The 17,685-nt window shown below is 52.1% G+C and overlaps 1 protein-coding gene across 2 annotated transcripts in view; it reads left to right on the top strand.

Annotated features, from left to right (window-relative positions):
• Positions 1-17,685, top strand: part of LOC139273323 (ribosome-binding protein 1-like) — a 185,316-nt gene that overhangs the window by 166,037 nt on the left and 1,594 nt on the right. For both annotated transcript variants that reach the window (XM_070890104.1, XM_070890103.1), the window contains one exon: positions 8,730-8,873. In XM_070890104.1, coding sequence (XP_070746205.1) covers positions 8,730-8,873 — 144 coding nt within the window. The remainder of the gene's footprint in view (positions 1-8,729; positions 8,874-17,685) is intronic.

Genomic DNA, 17,685 nt, shown 5'->3' with positions numbered 1-17,685 from the left:
ACTGACATATGAAGAAAGACTGGATCGACTAGGCTTATATTCACTGGAATTTAGAAGAATGAGAGGGGGTCTCATAGAAACATATAAAATTCTGACGGGATTGGACAGGTTAGATGCAGGAAGAATGTTCCCGATGTTGGGGAAGTCCAGAGCCATGGGTACACAGTCGAAGGATAAGGGGTAAGCCATTTAGGACCAAGATGAGGAGAAACTTCTTCACTCAAAGAATTGTGAACCTGTGGAATTCTCTACCACAGAAAGTTGTTGAGGCCAGTTCGTTAAATATATTCAAAAGGGAGTTAGATGTGGCCCTTACAGCTAAAGGGATCAAGGGGTATGGAGAAAAAGCAGGAATGGGGTACTGAAGTTGCATGATCAGCCATGATCATATTGAATGGTGGTGCAGGCTCGAAGGGCCGAATGGCGTACTCCTGCACCTATTTTCTATGTTTCTATAACGGGTGATCTGAACAGTGCTTCACCTGGTGGGAATTCATATTCTGTCTGAAAATTAGTGCATAAAAATGTGAGTTTGTGGCAATTAATTCAATGCTACGGTTCGGCTTCATTGAGATTTGGAAAATGGCATATGATGGCTATCACTTGGGAGTAGGAATGTGAGACTTCCAGTATTGGCGCAGGGTTTAAAACTCTGTCATCAAGGGTTTCCATAGATTGGCTCCTCATAATCAGCGTAATTTGGATTGTAATTGTACTGAGATATCAGTAATGAATGCGTTTGTATCGTTTCCTTTATCCACTATTTAAGGACATACTTATTTATAACACCAAACATTTCTAATTGGGTTCCCTTGATCCCATGACCTGATTGGTCCCCTTGGAGGACAAGACACATCCAGCAGTTTCTCTGGAATGTGTCATTAGAACTGCCCTACCTACGTAATCAGTGACTTTGCCAAGTGTAATTCGAGCCATTCTGACTGCCGACTCCAGACAGGAGAGAGCTCACTCTCGCAGGTTACGATCTCGCCCCCTCCTCCAGCCCAGTTCAAATTCCTCACCGCCCCACCCACGGCACCGAGCACATTCCTCACCCCCCCCCCCCCCCTCAGCCCAAGTACCTCACCTCCCCCCCCACCCCTCAGCCCAAGTTCCTCACCCACCCCAGCCCAAGTTCCTCACCCACCCCAACCCAAGTCCCTGACCCCTCCCCCCCAGCCCAAGAGCCAGATCCCCCCTCCCCAGCCCAAGTCCCTGACCCCTCCTCCCCAGCCCAAGTCCCTGACCCCTCCTCCCCAGCCCAAGTCCCTGACCCCTCCCCCTCCTTGCCCAAGTCCCTGACCCCTCCTCCCCAACCCAAGTCCCTAACCCCTCCCCCCCAGCCCAAGAACCAGATCCCTCCTCCCCAGCCCAAGTCCCTGACCCCTCCTCCCCAGCCCAAGTCCCTGACCCCTCCTCCCCAGCCCAAGTACAAGACTCCTCCCCCTCCTAGCCCAAGTCCCTGACCCCTCCCCCTCCTAGCCCAAGTCCCTGACCCCTCCCCCTCCTAGCCCAAGTCCTTGACCCCTCCTCCTTGCCCAAGTCCCTGACCCTTCCTCCCCAGCCCAAGTACCAGACCCCTCCCCCTCCTAGCCCAAGTCCCTGACCCCTCCCCCTCCTAGCCCAAGTCCCTGACCCCTCCCCCTCCTAACCCAAGTCCCTGACCCCTCCCCCTCCTAGCCTAAGTCCCTGACCCCTCCCCCTCCTAGCCCAAGTCCCTGACCCCTCCTCCTCCTTGCCCAAGTCCCTGACCCTTCCTCCCCAGCCCAAGTACCAGACCCCTCCCCCTCCTAGCCCAAGTCCCTGACCCCTCCCCCTTCTAGCCCAAGTCCCGGATCCCTCCCCCTCCTAGCCCAAGTCCCTGACCCCTCCTCCCCAACCCAAGTCCCTAACCCCTCCCCCCCAGCCCAAGAACCAGATCCCTCCTCCCCAGCCCAAGTCCCAGACCCCTCCTCCCCAGCCCAAGTCCCTGACCCCTCCTCCCCAGCCCAAGTCCCTGACCCCTCCTCCCCAGCCCGTCCCTGACCCCTCCTCCCCAGCCCAAGTACAAGACTCCTCCCCCTCCTAGCCCAAGTCCCTGACCCCTCCCCCTCCTAGCCCAAGTCCCTGACCCCTCCCCCTCCTAGCCCAAGTCCCTGACCCCTCCTCCTCCTTGCCCAAGTCCCTGACCCTTCCTCCCCAGCCCAAGTACCAGACCCCTCCCCCTCCTAGCCCAAGTCCGTGACCCTTCCCCCTCCTAGCCCAAGTCCCTGACCCCTCCCCCTCCTAGCCCAAGTCCTTGATCCCTCCTCCTCCTTGCCCAAGTCCCTGACCCTTCCTCCCCAGCCCAAGTACCAGACCCCTCCCCCTCCTAGCCCGTCCCTGACCCCTCCCCCTCCTAGCCCAAGTCCCTGACCCCTCCCCCTCCTAGCCCAAGTCCCTGACCCCTCCCCCTCCTAGCCCAAGTCCCTGACCCCTCCCCCTCCTAGCCCAAGTCCCTGACCCCTCCCCCTCCTAGCCCAAGTCCCTGACCCCTCCCCCTCCTAGCCCAAGTCCCTGACCCCTCCCCCTCCTAGCCCAAGTCCCTGACCCCTCCCCCTCCTAGCCCAAGTCCCTGACCCCTCCCCCTCCTAGCCCAAGTCCCTGACCCCTCCCCCTCCTAGCCCAAGTCCCTGACCCCTCCTCCTCCTTGCCCAAGTCCCTGACCCTTCCTCCCCAGTCCAAGTACCAGACCCCTCCCCCTCCTAGCCCAAGTCCCTGACCCCTCCTCCTCCTAGCCCAAGTCCCTGATCCCTCCCCCTCCTAGCCCAAGTCCCTGACCCCTCCTCCCCAACCCAAGTCCCTAACCCCTCCCCCCCAGCCCAAGAACCAGATCCCTCCTCCCCAGCCCAAGTCCCTGACCCCTCCTCCCCAGCCCAAGTCCCTGACCCCTCCTCCCCAGCCCAAGTCCCTGACCCCTCCTCCCCAGCCCAAGTCCCTGACCCCTCCTCCCCAGCCCAAGTACAAGACTCCTCCCCCTCCTAGCCCAAGTCCCTGACCCCTCCCCCTCCTAGCCCAAGTCCCTGACCCCTCCCCCTCCTAGCCCAAGTCCCTGACCCCTCCTCCTCCTTGCCCAAGTCCCTGACCCTTCCTCCCCAGCCCAAGTCCCTGACCCCTCTCCCTCCTAGCCCAAGTCCCTGACCCCTCCTCCTCCTTGCCCAAGTCCCTGACCCTTCCTCCCCAGCCCAAGTCCCTGACCCCTCCCCCTCCTAGCCCAAGTCCCTGACCCCTCCCCCTCCTAGCCCAAGCCCCTGACCCCTCCCCCTCCTAGCCCAAGTCCCTGATCCCTTCCCCTCCTAGCCCAAGTCCCTGCCCCCCAGCCCAAGCCCCTGACCCCTCCCCCCAGCCCAAGTCCCTCACTCCCCCCCAGCCGAAGTCACTGACCCCTCCACCCCAGCCCAAGTCCCTCCCCCCTCCCCCCAGCCCAAGTCCCTAACCCCCCCCCAGCCCAAGTCTCTCATCACTGCGCCCCCCCACCCAAGTTCCTCCCCCACAGATTCATGACCTCTCCCCCCAAGATCTTCCTGACCTTCCTGACCTTACCCCCCACCACTCCCCCCACCCTGGCTGCACCATAGATGGAGCATTGTGTGTGAACAGGTTTATTGGGTATGAAGTGAATAGTGACAGTGTCGTGACTTCCGGATTTCGTTCACTGCAATGATGTCACTTGTCACACCCACACTGAGCTCTTCGAGAAATCGAGTGTGGGTGCATAGAGGTTGGGGTTGGAAGACCGTCTTCCCTGAGTTCCCTCTCTCTCTCCCCCAGTCTCTCTCTCTCTCTCTCTCTCTCTCCCCTATGCCCTCTCTCTACCCCGTCTCTCTCTCTCCTGCCAGTCTCTCTCCCCCACCAGTCTCTCTCTCTCTCTCCCCCCAGTCTCTCTCTCTCTCTCTCTCCCCCCAATCTCTTTCTCTCTCCCCCCCAGTCTCTCACACTCTCTCTCTCTCTCTCTCTCTCCCTCTCTCCCTCCCCCTGTCTCTCTCTCTCTCTCACCCCAGCCTCTCTTCCCTCAATCTCTCTCTCTCTCTCTCTCTCTCTCTCTCTCTTTCCCCCAGTCTCTCTCCCCCCAGTCTCTCTCCCCAGTCTCTCTCCCTTTCCACCAGTCTCTCTCTCCCAGTCTCTCCCACCCCCCCAGTCTCTCTCTCCCCCCCAGTTTCTCTCTCTCCCCCCCAGTCTCTCTCTCCCCCCCAGTCTCTCTCTCCCCCCAGTCTCTCTCTCCCCCAGTCTCTCTCTCCCCCCAGTCTCTCTCTCTCCCCCAGTCTCTTTCTCTCCCTCTCTCTCTCTTTCTCTCTCTCTCTCTCCCAGTCTCTCTCTCTCCCGCCAGTTTCTCTCTCTCTCCCGCCAGTCTCTTTCTCTCTCTCTCTCTCCCTCTCTCCCTCTCTCCCTCCCCCTGTCTCTCTCTCACCCCAGTCTCTCTCCCCCCAGTCTCTCTCTCTCTCTCTCTCCCCCCAATCTCTCTCCCCCCAATCTCTCTCCCCCCAGTCTCTCTTCCCCCCAGTCTCTCTCCCCAATCTCTCCCCCTTTCCACCAGTCTCTCTCCCACTCCCCCCGGTCTCTCTCTCCCCCCCCAGTCTCTCTCTCTCCCCCCAGTCTCTTTCTCTCTCCCCCCCAGTCTCTCACTCACTCTCTCTCTCTCTCCCTCTCTCCCTCTCTCCCTCCCCCTGTCTCTCTCTCTCTCCCCCCAGTCTCTCTCCCCCCAGTCTCTCTCCCCCCAGTCTCTCTCCCCCCAGTCTCTCTCCCCCCAGTCTCTCTCTCCCCCCAATCTCTCTCCCCCCAGTCTCTCTTCCCTCCAGTCTCTCTCCCCAGTCTCTCTCCCTTTCCACCAGTCTCTCTCCCACTCCCCCCAGTCTCTCTCCCACTCCCCCCAGTCTCTCTCTCCCCCTCCCAGTCTCTCTCTCCCCCTCAGTCTCTCTCTCTCCCCCAGTCTCTTTCTCTCCCCCAGTCTCTTTCTCTCCCTCTCTCTCTCTCTCTCTTTCTCTCTCTCTCTCTCTCTCTCTCCCAGTCTCTCTCTTTCCCGCCAGTCTCTCTCTCTCTCCCTCCCCAGTCTCTCTCTCTCTCTCCCCTGTCCTTCTCTCCCCGTGTCCTTCTCTCCCACCAGTCTCTCTCTCTCCCGCCGATCCCTCTCTCTCTCTCACTCCCGCCGATCTCTCTCTCTCTCTCACTCCCACCGATCTCCCTCTCTCTTCCGCCGATCTCTCTCTCTCTCCCGCCGATCTCTCTCTCTCCCTCTCTCACTCCAGCCGATCGCTTGCACTCTCTCTCTGTCTCTCTCTCTCTCTCACGCTCTCCCGCCGATCGCTTTCTCTCTCTCCCGCCGATCTCTCTCTCTCTCTCTCTCCCCCGCTGATATCTCTCTCTCTTGCTCTCTCCTGTCGATCGCTCTCTCTCTCTGACTCCCACCGCTCGCTCTCTGTCTCTCTCTCTCTCCCGCCGATCTCTCTCTCTCTCTCTCTCTCTCCTGCCGATCTCTCTCTCCCACCGATCAATCTCTCTCCTGCCAGTCTCTCTCTCCCCCAGTCTCTCTCTCTCTCTCCCCCAGTCTCTCTCTCTCTCTCTCCCCCCAGTGTCTCTCTCTCTCTCTCCTGTTCTCTCTCTCTCTGCTTCCTTCTCTCTCTCTCTCCCCCAGTCTTTCTCTCCTCCTGTCCTCTCCCTCCCGCCAGTCTCTCTCTCTCCCTCCTGCCAATCTCTCTCTCTCCCCCAGTCTCTCTCTCTCCCTCTCCCCCAGTCTCTCTCTCTCTCTCTCTCTCTCTCTCCCCCCAGTCTCTCTCTCTCTCTCCCCTGTCCTCCTCTCTCTCCCCTGCCTTCTCTCTCTCCCCCAGTCTCTCCCTCTCCCCCAGTCTCTCTCTCCCTCTCCCCCAGTCTCTCTCTCTCCCTCTCCCCCCAGTCTCTCTCTCTCTCTCTCTCTCCCCCCCAGTCTCTCTCTCTCCCTCTCCCCCAGTCTCTCTCTCTCTCTCTCTCTCTCTCTCCCACAGTCTTTCACTCTCCTCCAGTCTTTCTCTCCCCCTGTCCTTCTCTCTCCCACAAGTCTCTCTCTCCCGCCGATCCCTCTCTCTCTCTCTCTCTCCCGCCTATCCCTCTCTCTCTCTCTCCCGCCGATCGCGCTCTCTCCCTCCCGCCGATCTCGATCTCTCTCCCGCCGATTTCTCTCTCTCCCGCCGATCTCTCTCTCTCTCCCGCCGATCTCTCTCTCTCTCTCCTGCCGATCTCTCTCTCTCTCTCCTGCCGATCTCTCTCTCTCTCCCGCCGATCTCTCTCTCTCTCTCTCGCCGATCTCTCTCTCTCTCTCTCCTGCCGATCTTGATCTCTCTCTCTCCCCCACCGATCTCTCTCTCTCTCTCCTGCCGATCTCGATCTCTCTCTCTCCCCCACCGATCTCTCTCTCTCTCTCCTGCCGATCTCTCTCTCTCACTCCCGCCGCTCTCTCTCTCTCTCTCTCTTGCCGATCTCGATCTCTCTCTCTCTCCCCCGCCGATCTCTCCCTCTCTCTCCCCCGCCGATCTCTCTCTCTCCCGCCGATCTCTCCCTCTCTCTCCCCCGCTGATCTCTCTCTCTCCCCCGCCGATCTCTCTCTCTCTCCCCCGCCGATCTCTCTCTCTCTCTCCTGCTGATCTCCCTCTCCTGCCGATCTCTCTATCTCTCTCCCCCACTGATCTCTCCCTCTCTCTCTCCCCCGCCGATCTCTCCCTCTCTCTCCTCCGCCGATCTCTCGCTCTCTCTCCCGCCGATCTCTCGCTCTCTCTCCCGCCGATCTCTCGCTCTCTCCCGCCGATCTCTCGCTCTCCCGCCGATCTCTCGCTCTCTCTCCCGCCGATCTCTCGCTCTCCCGCCGATCTCTCCCTCCCTCTCTCTCCCGCCGATCTCTCTCTCCCCCGTCGATCTCTCCCTCCCTCTCTCTCTCTCCCGCCGATCTCTCGCTCTCCCGCCGATATCTCTCTCTCCCGCCGATCTCTCCCTCCCTCCCTCTCTCTCTCGCCCGCCGATCTCTCGCTCTCTCTCTCTCCCGCCAATCTCTCGCTCTCTCTCCCGCCGATTTCTCCCTCTCTCTCTCTCCCGCCGATCTCTCGCTCTCTCTCCCACCGATCTCTCCCGCCGATCTCTCCCTCTCTCGCTCTCTCTCCCGCCGATCTCTCGCTCTCTCTCCCGCCGATCTCACGCTCTCTCTCCCGCCGATCTCTCGCTCTCTCCCGCCGATCTCTCGCTCTCTCTCCCGCCGATCTCTCGCTCTCTCTCCCGCCGATCTCTCGCTCTCTCTCCTGCCGATCTCTCGCTCTCTCACCCTGCCGATCTCTCGCTCTCTCTCCCGCCAATCTCTCGCTCTCTCTCCCGCCGATCTCTCGCTCTCTCTCCCGCCGATCTCTCGCTCTCTCTCTCTCTCTCCCGCCGATCTCTCGCTCTCTCTCCCGCCGATCTCTCGCTCTCTCTCCCGCCGATCTCTCGCTCTCTCTCCCGCCGATCTCTCGCTCTCTCTCCCGCCGATCTCGATCTCTCTCCTGCCGATCTTGATCTCTCTCCCGCCGATCTTGATCTCTCTCCCGCCGATCTCTCTCTCTTTCTCTCTCCCGCCGCTCTCTCTCTCTCTTTCTCTCTCCCGCCGATCTCTCTCTCTCTCTCTCTCCCGCCGAAATCTCTCTCTCTCTCCCGCCGAAATCTCTCTCTCTCTCTCTCTCCTGCCGAAATATATCTCTCCCGCTGATCTCGATCTCTCGCTCTCCGCCCAGTTTCTCTGCCACCTCCAATTTTTTCTCTCCCACAGAAGACCGAGAAAATGTTTGTGTAAATAATTCTAGGCAAAAGTCTTGGAGACGATCCAAAAGCCCTAGAAGCAGCTCCAGTGGCAATGAGCTCCACGCGATTTGTAATTCAGCCACACTTCCGGCTTCCTCGTATGTTGCACCGCGCGCGCATGCACGACTGGATCAAGCGCATGCGCAACAATGGGGCGGAACCCAAGGCACACGTGCGCAGAGGGACCCAAAAAAGTTGTTGCAAAAATAATCACTCTGACTATTTAACAGAGGCACTAACCTATTTACAGTCTCATCTTTGTGTTCAAATCCCCTCATGGTCTTGCCCCTCCCTACTGTTGTAACCTCCTCCAGCTGTACAATCCATTTCCAAACTCTTTGTACCTCCGAATCTGAGCTCTTGTGCATCTCCTTGCTTTGCCCCACCATTGGTAGTCATATCTTCAGCTGTCTAGGACCTACACTCTGGGAATTCCTCCTTAAACCTCTCTTGTCTCTCCTCCTTTAAGACACCTCCCAAACCTGCGGCCTCTACCACCTAGATGAACAAGGGCAGCAGACGCTTGGGAACACCATCACTTCCACGTTCCCCTCCAAGTCACACACCATCCTGACTTGGAAATATATCACTGTTGCTTCATCGTCACTGGGTCACAATCCTGGATCTCCCTCCCTAACAGCACTGTGGGAGTACCTTCACCACACGGACTGCAGCGGTTCAAGAAGACGACTCACCACCACCTTCTCAAGGGCAATTAGGGATGGGCAATAAATGCCGGCCTTGCCGGCGATGCCCACATCCCAGGAACGAATAAAACTAACACCTTTATTACCAGGACTTTAGTGTCCGTTTTTTGATTTCACCCCTGTGAAGCACTTTGGGTCTTTTTTTCTACATTAAAAGCGCTATATAAATGCAAATTGTTGTTTACATTAGCATCATTGTCCTGCTTATATTTACAGGAAAGACTTGACAAAGAAAAGAAAATGACCAGCGACCTGGGCCAGGCTGCCACCAAACTACAGCACATGCTGAAGGCTGCCGAGGAACAACTCGCCAAGGAAAAGGACACTGTCGCAAAGCTACAAGCACAGGGACAGGAAAAGGTACATTAATCAATGGTCAATCACAAACGGACAGTAACTTTGGTTACTGACAGCGTTTGTCAAAAGTTATCTGCTTATTTGCTTTCCCTCCATATCTCTCTCTCATGTGTTCTCTCTCTCTCTCTCTTATGTTCTCTCTCTCTCTCTTGTGTTCACTCTTGCTCTCTCGTGTGTTCTCTCTCGTGTGTTCTCTCTCGTGTGTTCTCTCTCGTGTGTTCTCTCTCTCATGTGTTTTCTCTCTCTCTCATGTTATCTCTCTCTCGTGTTCTCTCTCTCTCTCTCTCTCTCATGTTATCTCTCTCTCTCGTGTGTTCTCTCTCTCGTCTCGTGTTCTCTCTCTCTCTCTCTCTCTTGTGTTCTCTCTCGTGTTCTCTCATGTTATCTCTCTCTCTCGTGTTCTCTCTCTCTCTCGTGTTCTCTCTCTCTCTCATGTTATCTCTCTCTCTCATGTTATCTCTCTCTCTCATGTGTTCTCTCTCTCGTCTCGTGTTCTCTCTCTCTCTCTCTCGTGTGTTCTCTCTCGTGTTCTCTCTCTCATGTGTTTTCTCTCTCTCATGTGTTCTCTCTCTCTCGTGTTCTCTCTCTCTCATGTTATCTCTCTCTCTCGTGTTCTCTCTCTCTCATGTTATCTCTCTCTCGTGTTCTCTCTCTCATGTTATCTCTCTCTCTCGTGTGTTCTCTCTCTCGTCTCGTGTTCTCTCTCTCTCTCTCTCGTGTTCTCTCATGTTCTCTCTCTCGTGTTCTCTTTCTCTCTCTCTCATGTGTTCTCTCTCTCTCTCATGTGTTCTCTCTCATGTGTTCTCTCTCGTGTTCTCCTCTCTCTCGTGTTCTCTCTCTCTCGTGTGTTCTCTCTCGTGTTCTCCTTCTCTCTCGTGTTCTCCTCTCTCTCTTATGTTCTCTCTCTCTCGTGTTCACTCTCGTGTTTCTCTCTCTCTTGTGTTCTCTCTCGCTCTCTCGTGTGTTCTCTCTCGTGTGTTCTCTCTTGTGTTTTCTCTCTCTCTCGTGTTCTCTCTCTCGTGTTCTCTCTCTCGTGTGTTCTCTCTCTCTCGTGTTCTCTATCTCTCGTGTTCTCTCTCTCATGTGTTCTCTCGTGTTCTCTCTCCTGTTCTCTTTCTCTCTCTCTCATGTGTTCTCTCTCTCTCTCTTTCTCTCGTGTTCTCTCTCGTGTTCTCTCTCTCGTGTTCTCCTTCTCTCTCTCTCGTGTGTTCTCTCTCTCTCGTGTTCTCTTTCTCTCTCTCATGTGTTCACTCTCTCTCTCTCTCTCAGGTGTTCTCTCTCTCTCTCTCACATGTGTTCTCTCTCATGTTCTCTCTCGTGTTCTCCTCTCTCTCTCGTGTTTTCTCTCTCTCGTGTTCTCTCTCTCTCGTGTTCTCTCTCTCTCATGTGTTCTCTCTCTCGTGTGTTCTCTCTTTCTCATGTGTTCTCGCTCGTGTGTTCTCTCTCTCTCGTGTGTTCTCTCTCGTGTGTTCTCTCTTTCTCATGTGTTCTCTCTCGCTCGTGTGTTCTCTCTCTCTCGTGTATTCTCTCTCTCTCTCTTGTGTATTCTCTCTCGTGTGTTCTCTCTCTCTCGTGTTCTCTCTCCTGTGTTCTCTCTCTCTCACTCGTGTTCTCTCTCTCTCTCACTCGTGTTCTCTCTCTCTCTCCTGTGTTCTCTCTCGCTCTCTCGTGTGTTCTCTCTCGTGTGTTCTCTCTCGTGTGTTCTCTCTCGTGTGTTCTCTCTCGTGTTCTCTCTCATGTGTTTTCTCTCTCTCTCATGTGTTCTCTCTCTCTCTCATGTGTTCTCTCTCTCTCTCATGTGTTCTCTCTCTCTCTCATGTGTTCTCTCTCTCTCTCATGTGTTCTCTCTCTCTCTCATGTTATCTCTCTCGTGTGTTCTCTCTCTCTCGTGTGTTCTCTCTCTCTCGTGTGTTCTCTCTCTCTCTCTTTCTCGTGTTCTCTCTCTCTCGTGTTCTCTCTCTCGTGTTCTCTTTCTCTCTCTCTCATGTGTTCTCTCTCTCTCGTGTTCTCTCTCGTGTTCTCTTTCTCGTGTTCTCCTTCTCTCTCTCGTGTTCTCTCTCTCTCTCATGTGTTCTCTCTCTCTCGTGTGTTATCTCTCTCGTGTATTCTCTTTCTCATGTGTTCTCTCTCGCTCGTGTTCTCTCTCTCTCTCTCTCTCGTGTGTTCTCTCTCTCTCGTGTGTTCTCTCTCTCGTGTTCTCTCTCTTGTGTTTTCTCTCTCTCGTGTGTTCGCTCTCTCGTGTGTTCGCTCTCTTGTGTTCTCTCGCTCTCTTGTGTTCTCTCTCTCGTGTTCTCTCTCGCTCTCTCATGTGTTCTCGTTCTCTCTCGCTTCTCGTGTTCTCTCTCGTGTGTTCTCTCTCGTGTGTTCGCTCTCTTTCGTGTGTTCTCTCTCACTCATGTTCTCTCTCTCATGTGTTCTCTCACTCTCGTGTTCTCTCTCTCTCGTGTGTTCTCTCTCTCTTGTGTGTTCTCTCTCTCTTGTGTGTTCTCGCTCTCTTGTGTGTTCTCTCTCTCGTGTGTTCTCTCTCTCTCGTGTGTTCTCTCCCTCTCGTGTGTTCTCTTTCTCGTGTGTTCTCTCTCTCGTGTCTTCTCTCTCGTGTGTTCTCTCGTGTATTCTCTCGTGTTTTCTCTCTCTCTCGTGTGTTCTGTCTCGTGTGTTCGCTCTCTCTCGTGTGTTCTCTCTCGTGTGTTCGCTCTCTCTCGTGTGTGCTCTCTCGTGTGTTCTCTCTCTCTCTCTCGTGTGTTCGCTCTTTCTCTCTCGTGTGTTCTCTCTCTGTCGTGTGTTCTCTCTCTCATGTTCTCCCTCTCTCGTGTGTTTTCTCTCTCTCTCGTGTTTTCTCTCTATCTCGTGTTTTCTCTCTCTCTCTCTCTCGTGTGCTCTCTCTCTCGTGTGCTCTCTCTCGTGTGTTCTCTCTCTCGTGTGTTCGCTCTCTCTCTCTCGTGTGTTCTCTCTCTCGTTTGTTCTCTCTCTCGTGTGTTCGTTCTCTCTCTCGTGTGTTCGCTCTCTCTCTCCTGTGTTCGCTCTCTCTCGTGTTCTCTCTCGTATGTTCTCTTGCTCTCTTGTGTTCTCTCTCATGTTTTCTCTCTCTCGTGTTCTCTCTCCCTCTCTTGTGTGTTCTCTCTCTCTCACTCGTGTGTTCTCTCTCCCTCTCTTGTGTATTCTCTCTCTCACACACGTGTTCTCTCGTGTGTTCTCTCTCTCTCCCATCTCTTTTCTATAAGCCATGTCTCCTGTACACTGTGTGTGTCTCTCTCTCTTTTGCATGTGTTCTCCCTCTCTATCTTTCTCTCTTGTGTGTGCATTCTCTTCTGTAAGACATATTTCACATAGACTTTACAGCACAGAGACTGGCAATTTGGCTCAACAGCTCTATGCCAATGTTTATGCTCCAATCGAGCCCCATCTAACCCCATTCACATATCCTTCTAATGTACAGTCCTGTACACTCTATCTCTCTCTCTGTGTCATGTCTTCTTTCTCTGTGTCTCTCTCTGCTGACGAGCTGTGAATGGAACCCCGTCTATTGAAGTGCAGAAATGAAAGGACAGTAGCCGTGAGTGACCCCTGGGCTGCGTTATCAGAAGCACTGATCTAAATCCTCAACTCATCCTTTGCAAGGCTTTTCAAGACTTTGCTTTTTTAAAGAATGATACTGATTTGCTTTTAAGAAAAGCTGACATTGGTTCATAGACACGCCAAGCTGACTCTACACTGTCTGCGAGTTCACTTTATCCCATGGCAGAACTTCAGACTATAACTTGCGACTCTGATATTGTCTCCTCCTGGCTGACCAGGGCACATAACAGATTCTAACCAGTCTACTGAGTGTAGTTTTTCATTCCTGTCTCCATTTTTATTAGATCCATTTTCCTCCTTTTGTGCCTTGTTCCTGTACACAGTGTGTGCACGTGATTAACAAAATGGAGCCAGTAATGTTGTCCCAGTGCAGAGCTCTCTGCTCCTCAGTCACTAGCTGCGCCTCTTCCCAAATGATCTGGCCTTGCATATTGATGGAAGTTCAGCTCATTTAAATGGTCTAGTGGTGCATCCAGCACTTGGTGTATTATGTACAAGTTGCCCGAATATTGCTACGTTTTTTTTTTAAACAATACCAGCTGATCAGGGAGCAATAGCACCTTTCGTTGCTTGGCCATTGGAGGGTAAAGATAGTGATTGGAACACAGGAACAGGAGGTGGCCATTCAACCCCATGAGCCTGTTCCACCATTCAGTTAGACCATGTCTGATCTATATCTTAACTCCATCTACCCGCCTTGGTTCCTTAACACACAAACTTTAATTACCTAAATAATTAAAACAAAATTATATAGGGATGGCAGGGCAGGTGGTGTGCCACAACTGTAGCATGTGGGAGTTTGTGGAGAGCATTACAATCTGGGATGACAACATCTGCAGTCAATGGCTGCATTTTGAGGAACTTCAGCTCAGATTGGTTGAGCTGGAGTACGAGCTGCAGACATTGCGATGTATCAGGGCGGGGGAGAGTTACCTGGATACTTTGCTCCAGGAGGCAGTCACACCCCTTGGATTAGGTAGTGGGGCAGGTCTGGTTAGTGATCAGGGTCAGGAGGATGTGACTGCAACTCGGGCAGGTAAGGGGACCCCAGGTGCAGTGCTGGAGGAGCCTCGGCCTTTGTCATTATCCAACAGGTATGAGTTTCTTGCTGCCTGTGTGGATAAGGGCAAAGTCTGCATGGTGGATGAGCAAACTGACCATGGCACTGTGGTACAGGGGGCCATTCAAGGGGGGTGGGGGGGGAGTGAAAAAGAATGTTGTAGTGGTAGGGGACAGTATAGTCAGGGGGATAGATATTGTTGTCTGCAGCAAAGACTGGGAGTTCAGAAGGCTGAGTTGTCTGCCTGATGCCAGGATAGTTAAGGATAGCTCCTCGTAGCTGGAAAAGAACTTGGAGTGGGAAAGGGAAGGTTGCAGTTGTTGTGGTTCATGTCATCATCATAGGTGGTCCCTCAAAGCGAGGATGACTTGCTTCCACGCCAAAAAGGGATGAGTTCACAGGAGTTTCAATGAAGAACCTAATATTCCAGATCCTGAACTACATCCTGAAGGGTGGAAGATGCCTGTGTGTGGATTTTTTTAACGTGGGGTGACCGTTGCACATCAGCCACCACACAGGCTTGACAGAGCTAGGTCTTGGTCCAGTGGCAAGGATTACCCAAGACGACTGGAGACCAGCTCTGCTGCACAGACCTAGTGCGCACACATATTGTAGTGTGGGCTGGCCCGTGCTGCCCCTGGGCCCTCGCCTCTCCTGGGCCCCGATCACTTCCCTCTATGGACTCTTGCCGCTCCTTCGCCCCTCCTGCTGTGCCTGCCCACACTGTAATCAGTGACCTGGCTTTGCAGCTGTCGTCCTCCTGCAGCAGCACGCGCTGCTCCCTGCAGTGGTATGCCACCGCAAGCTGCTCCCTCCAATGGCTCCGGCCTGCTGATGGTCTTGCAGGCCGGGACCGTGATCTAATTGAATCAGATCAGCCATGATCTAATTGAATGGCGTTGTAGGCTTAAGGGGCCAAATGGCCTACTCCTGTTTCTATATCTTATGTTCAATGTTCCCGCTAAGCTGCGCAGCCTCGCAGCTGCCTCGAGCTTCCCAGATATTTTCTTGCCCTTTCTCCCCCCCCCCCCCCCAAAATTGACATGTCTTTAATCTGTTTTTCGCCTCTCCCAGGAGATCACGTGGTTTCGGGTAGGGTGAGGAGTATATATATTGCATAAGGCATCAAAATTGTGTGGGATGGGCTGGATGAACCAGGGGGTCTTTTCCTGTCTGTCATTGTTCGTTTCCTCTTGGGTCTCCCTTGCACGATAAAGAAGAAATGTGATTCAAATGTGTCTGCTGGTTTATGTTTTTTCCACCCTGTTACAAGCTAAGAGGGGTTGAGGATAATGTTCACCCTAATATTTTTTTGGGTGCGCAGTCCCTTTCAATGGGCTGCGAGGCCCATTCAAAGATTTGCGCCTGTGCCGAATCTCCCGTTGAAAAGCCGGTGATCAGCTTGAGCGAGAGCTCGAGGCAGCTGCGTGTTCATGTGGGAACCAAAGATATAGGCAGAACTAGGAATGAGGGAGTTTGAGAGGTCAAATTAAAAAGCAGAACCTCAAAGGTAACAATCTCTGGATTGTTACCTGAGCCACACACAAATTGGCAAAGGAACAAGCAGATCAGAGAGTTAAATGCGTGGCTTGAAGGGTGGTGTAGGAGACAGCGGCTTCGATTCATGGGGCACTGGCAGCAGTACTGGGGAAAGAGGGAGTTGTTCTGTCGGGACGGGCTCCACTTAAACCTGGCGTCCTGGCGAATAGAATAACCAGGGCTGTAGGTAGGGCTTTAAACTAAAAAGGCGGGGAGGGGTCAGGTGAGGCGAAATTTAGAAATCTAAAGCGAAAAGTCAAGGCAATAGAGCATTGTAGCGATTTGGGTAAAGATGAGCAGTGTGTGACACGAAGGGACAGAGTTTAAAGGTAATGGTGCATCGGCGAATGAGATGAAAGCAGGGAATAATAGTAAAAGATTAAAACTAAAGGCTTGTTACCTGAATGCACAAAGCATTCATAACAAGGTAGATGAATTAGTGGCACAAATAGTGATAACTGGATTTGATCTAATAGTCATTACAAAGACGTGGTTGCAAGGTGACCAGGGTTGGGAACTAAATATTTCAGGGTACTTGGCTTATCAAAATGACAGGCAGGCTAGAACGGGGGCGGGGGGTAGCCCTGATAATTAATGATGACATAAGGACAGTAGTGAGAAAGGATATTGGCTCAGAAGATCACGAAATAGAATCAGTATGGGTGGAGATGACAAAATAGCAAGGGCAGAAAACAGTGTTAGTAGTAGTGTATAGGCCCCCTAACAGTAGCTATACCATTGGACAGAATATTAATCAAGAAATAATAGGAGCTTGTAACAAAGGTAATACAATAATCGTGGGGGACTTTAATCTGCATATAGATTGGGCAAATCAAATTGGCATTGTAGTCTGGAGGATGAGTTCATGGAATGTATTCGAGACATTTTCTTAGAGCAATACCTCATGGAACCAACCAGGGAACAGGCTATTTTAGATCTTGTTTTGTATAATGAGACAGGATTAATTAGTAATTTTGTGCTAAAGATCCACTAGGAAAGATTGATAATAATACGATAGAATTTTACATTGAGTTTGAAAGTGACATTCGTAAGTCTGACTCTAGAACAAAGACAATTAAATATTTATGAGGGGCAAGTTGGTGAAGGTAGATTGGGAAATTAGATTCAAGGGTATGACAGGAGATAAGCAGTGCCAATCTTTTAAATAAATATTCCAAAATTCACAATGAATATACATTCCATTGAGAAATAAAAACTCCACGGGAAAAATGAGCCATCCGTGGCTAACTAAAGAAGTTAAGGTTAGTATGAGATTAAAAGAAGAAGCTTATAATGTTGCAAAAAATAGTAGTGAGCCTGAGGATTGGGAGAGCTTTAGAAACCAGCAAAGGATGACCAAAAAATTGATAAGGGAGAAAATAGGATGCGAGTAAATTAGCAAGAAATATAAAAACAGGTTGTAAGAGCTTCTACAACTATGTAAAAAGGAAGAGAGTAGCAGAAGTTAACATTAGTTCCTTAGAGGCTGAGACAGGAGAAATTATATTGGGGAACAAGAAAATGGCAGAAGCTTTAAACAAATATCTGTCTTCACAGTAGAAGACACAAAAAGTATATCAAAAATATTGGGGAACCAAAGGGCTAATATGAGCAAGAAATGTAAAGTAATTAATATCAATGGAGAAAAAATACTTGAGAAACTAAGTACTTGAGGGACTAATAGCCAACAACGGCCTACATCCTAGGGTTGTCAAACAGCTGGCTGCAGAGATAGTGGATGTATTGCTTGTGATCTTCCAAAATTCCCTAAATTCAGGAAAAGTCCCAGCAGATTGGAAGGTAGCAAATGTAATCCCACTATTCAAGAAAGGAGGGAGAAAGAAAACCGGGAACTACAGGCCAGTTAGCCTGAGATTAGTTGTTAGGAAAATGCTGGAATCCATTATTAAGGAAGTAGTAACAGGGTACTTAGAAAATCATATTATTAGGCAGAGTCAACATAGTTTTATGAAAGGGAAATCGTGTTTGACAAATTTATTAGAGTTTTTTGAGGATGTAACTAGTAGAGTGGACAAGGGAGAACCAATGGATGTGGTGTATTTGGACTTTCAAAAGGCTTTTGACAGGGTCCCACAGAAGAGATTAGTGTGCAAAATTAAGGCACATGGTATTGGGGGTAATGTATTGATGTGGATAGAGAACTGGTTGACAGACAGGAAGCAAAGAGTGGGAATAAACGGGTCCTTTTCAGAATGGCAGGCAGTAACTAGTGGGATACTGCAAGGTTCAGTGCTGGGACCCCAGCTATTTACAATATATATTGATGACTTAGACGAAGGAATTGAATGTAATATCTCCAAGTTTGCAGATGACACTAAGCTGGGCGGCAGTGTGAGCTGTGAGGAGGATACTAAGAGGCTGCAGGGTGACTTGGACAGGTTAGGTGAATGGGCAAATGCATGGCAGATGCAGTATAATGTGGATAAATGTGAGGTTATCCACTTTGGTGTCAAAAACAGGAAGGCAGATTATTATCTGAATGGTGACAGATTAGGAAAAGGGGAGGTGCAACGAGACCTGGGTGTCATGGTACATCAGTCATTGAAAGTAGGCATGCAGGTACAGCAGGCAGTAAAGAAAGCAAATTGCATGTTGGCCTTCATAGCGAGAGGATTTGAT

The sequence above is a fragment of the Pristiophorus japonicus genome, chromosome 9 (genome assembly GCF_044704955.1).
Source record: "Pristiophorus japonicus isolate sPriJap1 chromosome 9, sPriJap1.hap1, whole genome shotgun sequence".
NCBI lineage: Eukaryota > Metazoa > Chordata > Chondrichthyes > Pristiophoridae > Pristiophorus > Pristiophorus japonicus.
The sequence above is the reverse complement of the archived record's forward strand: the minus strand, read 5'-3'. Positions and strand labels throughout refer to the sequence as shown.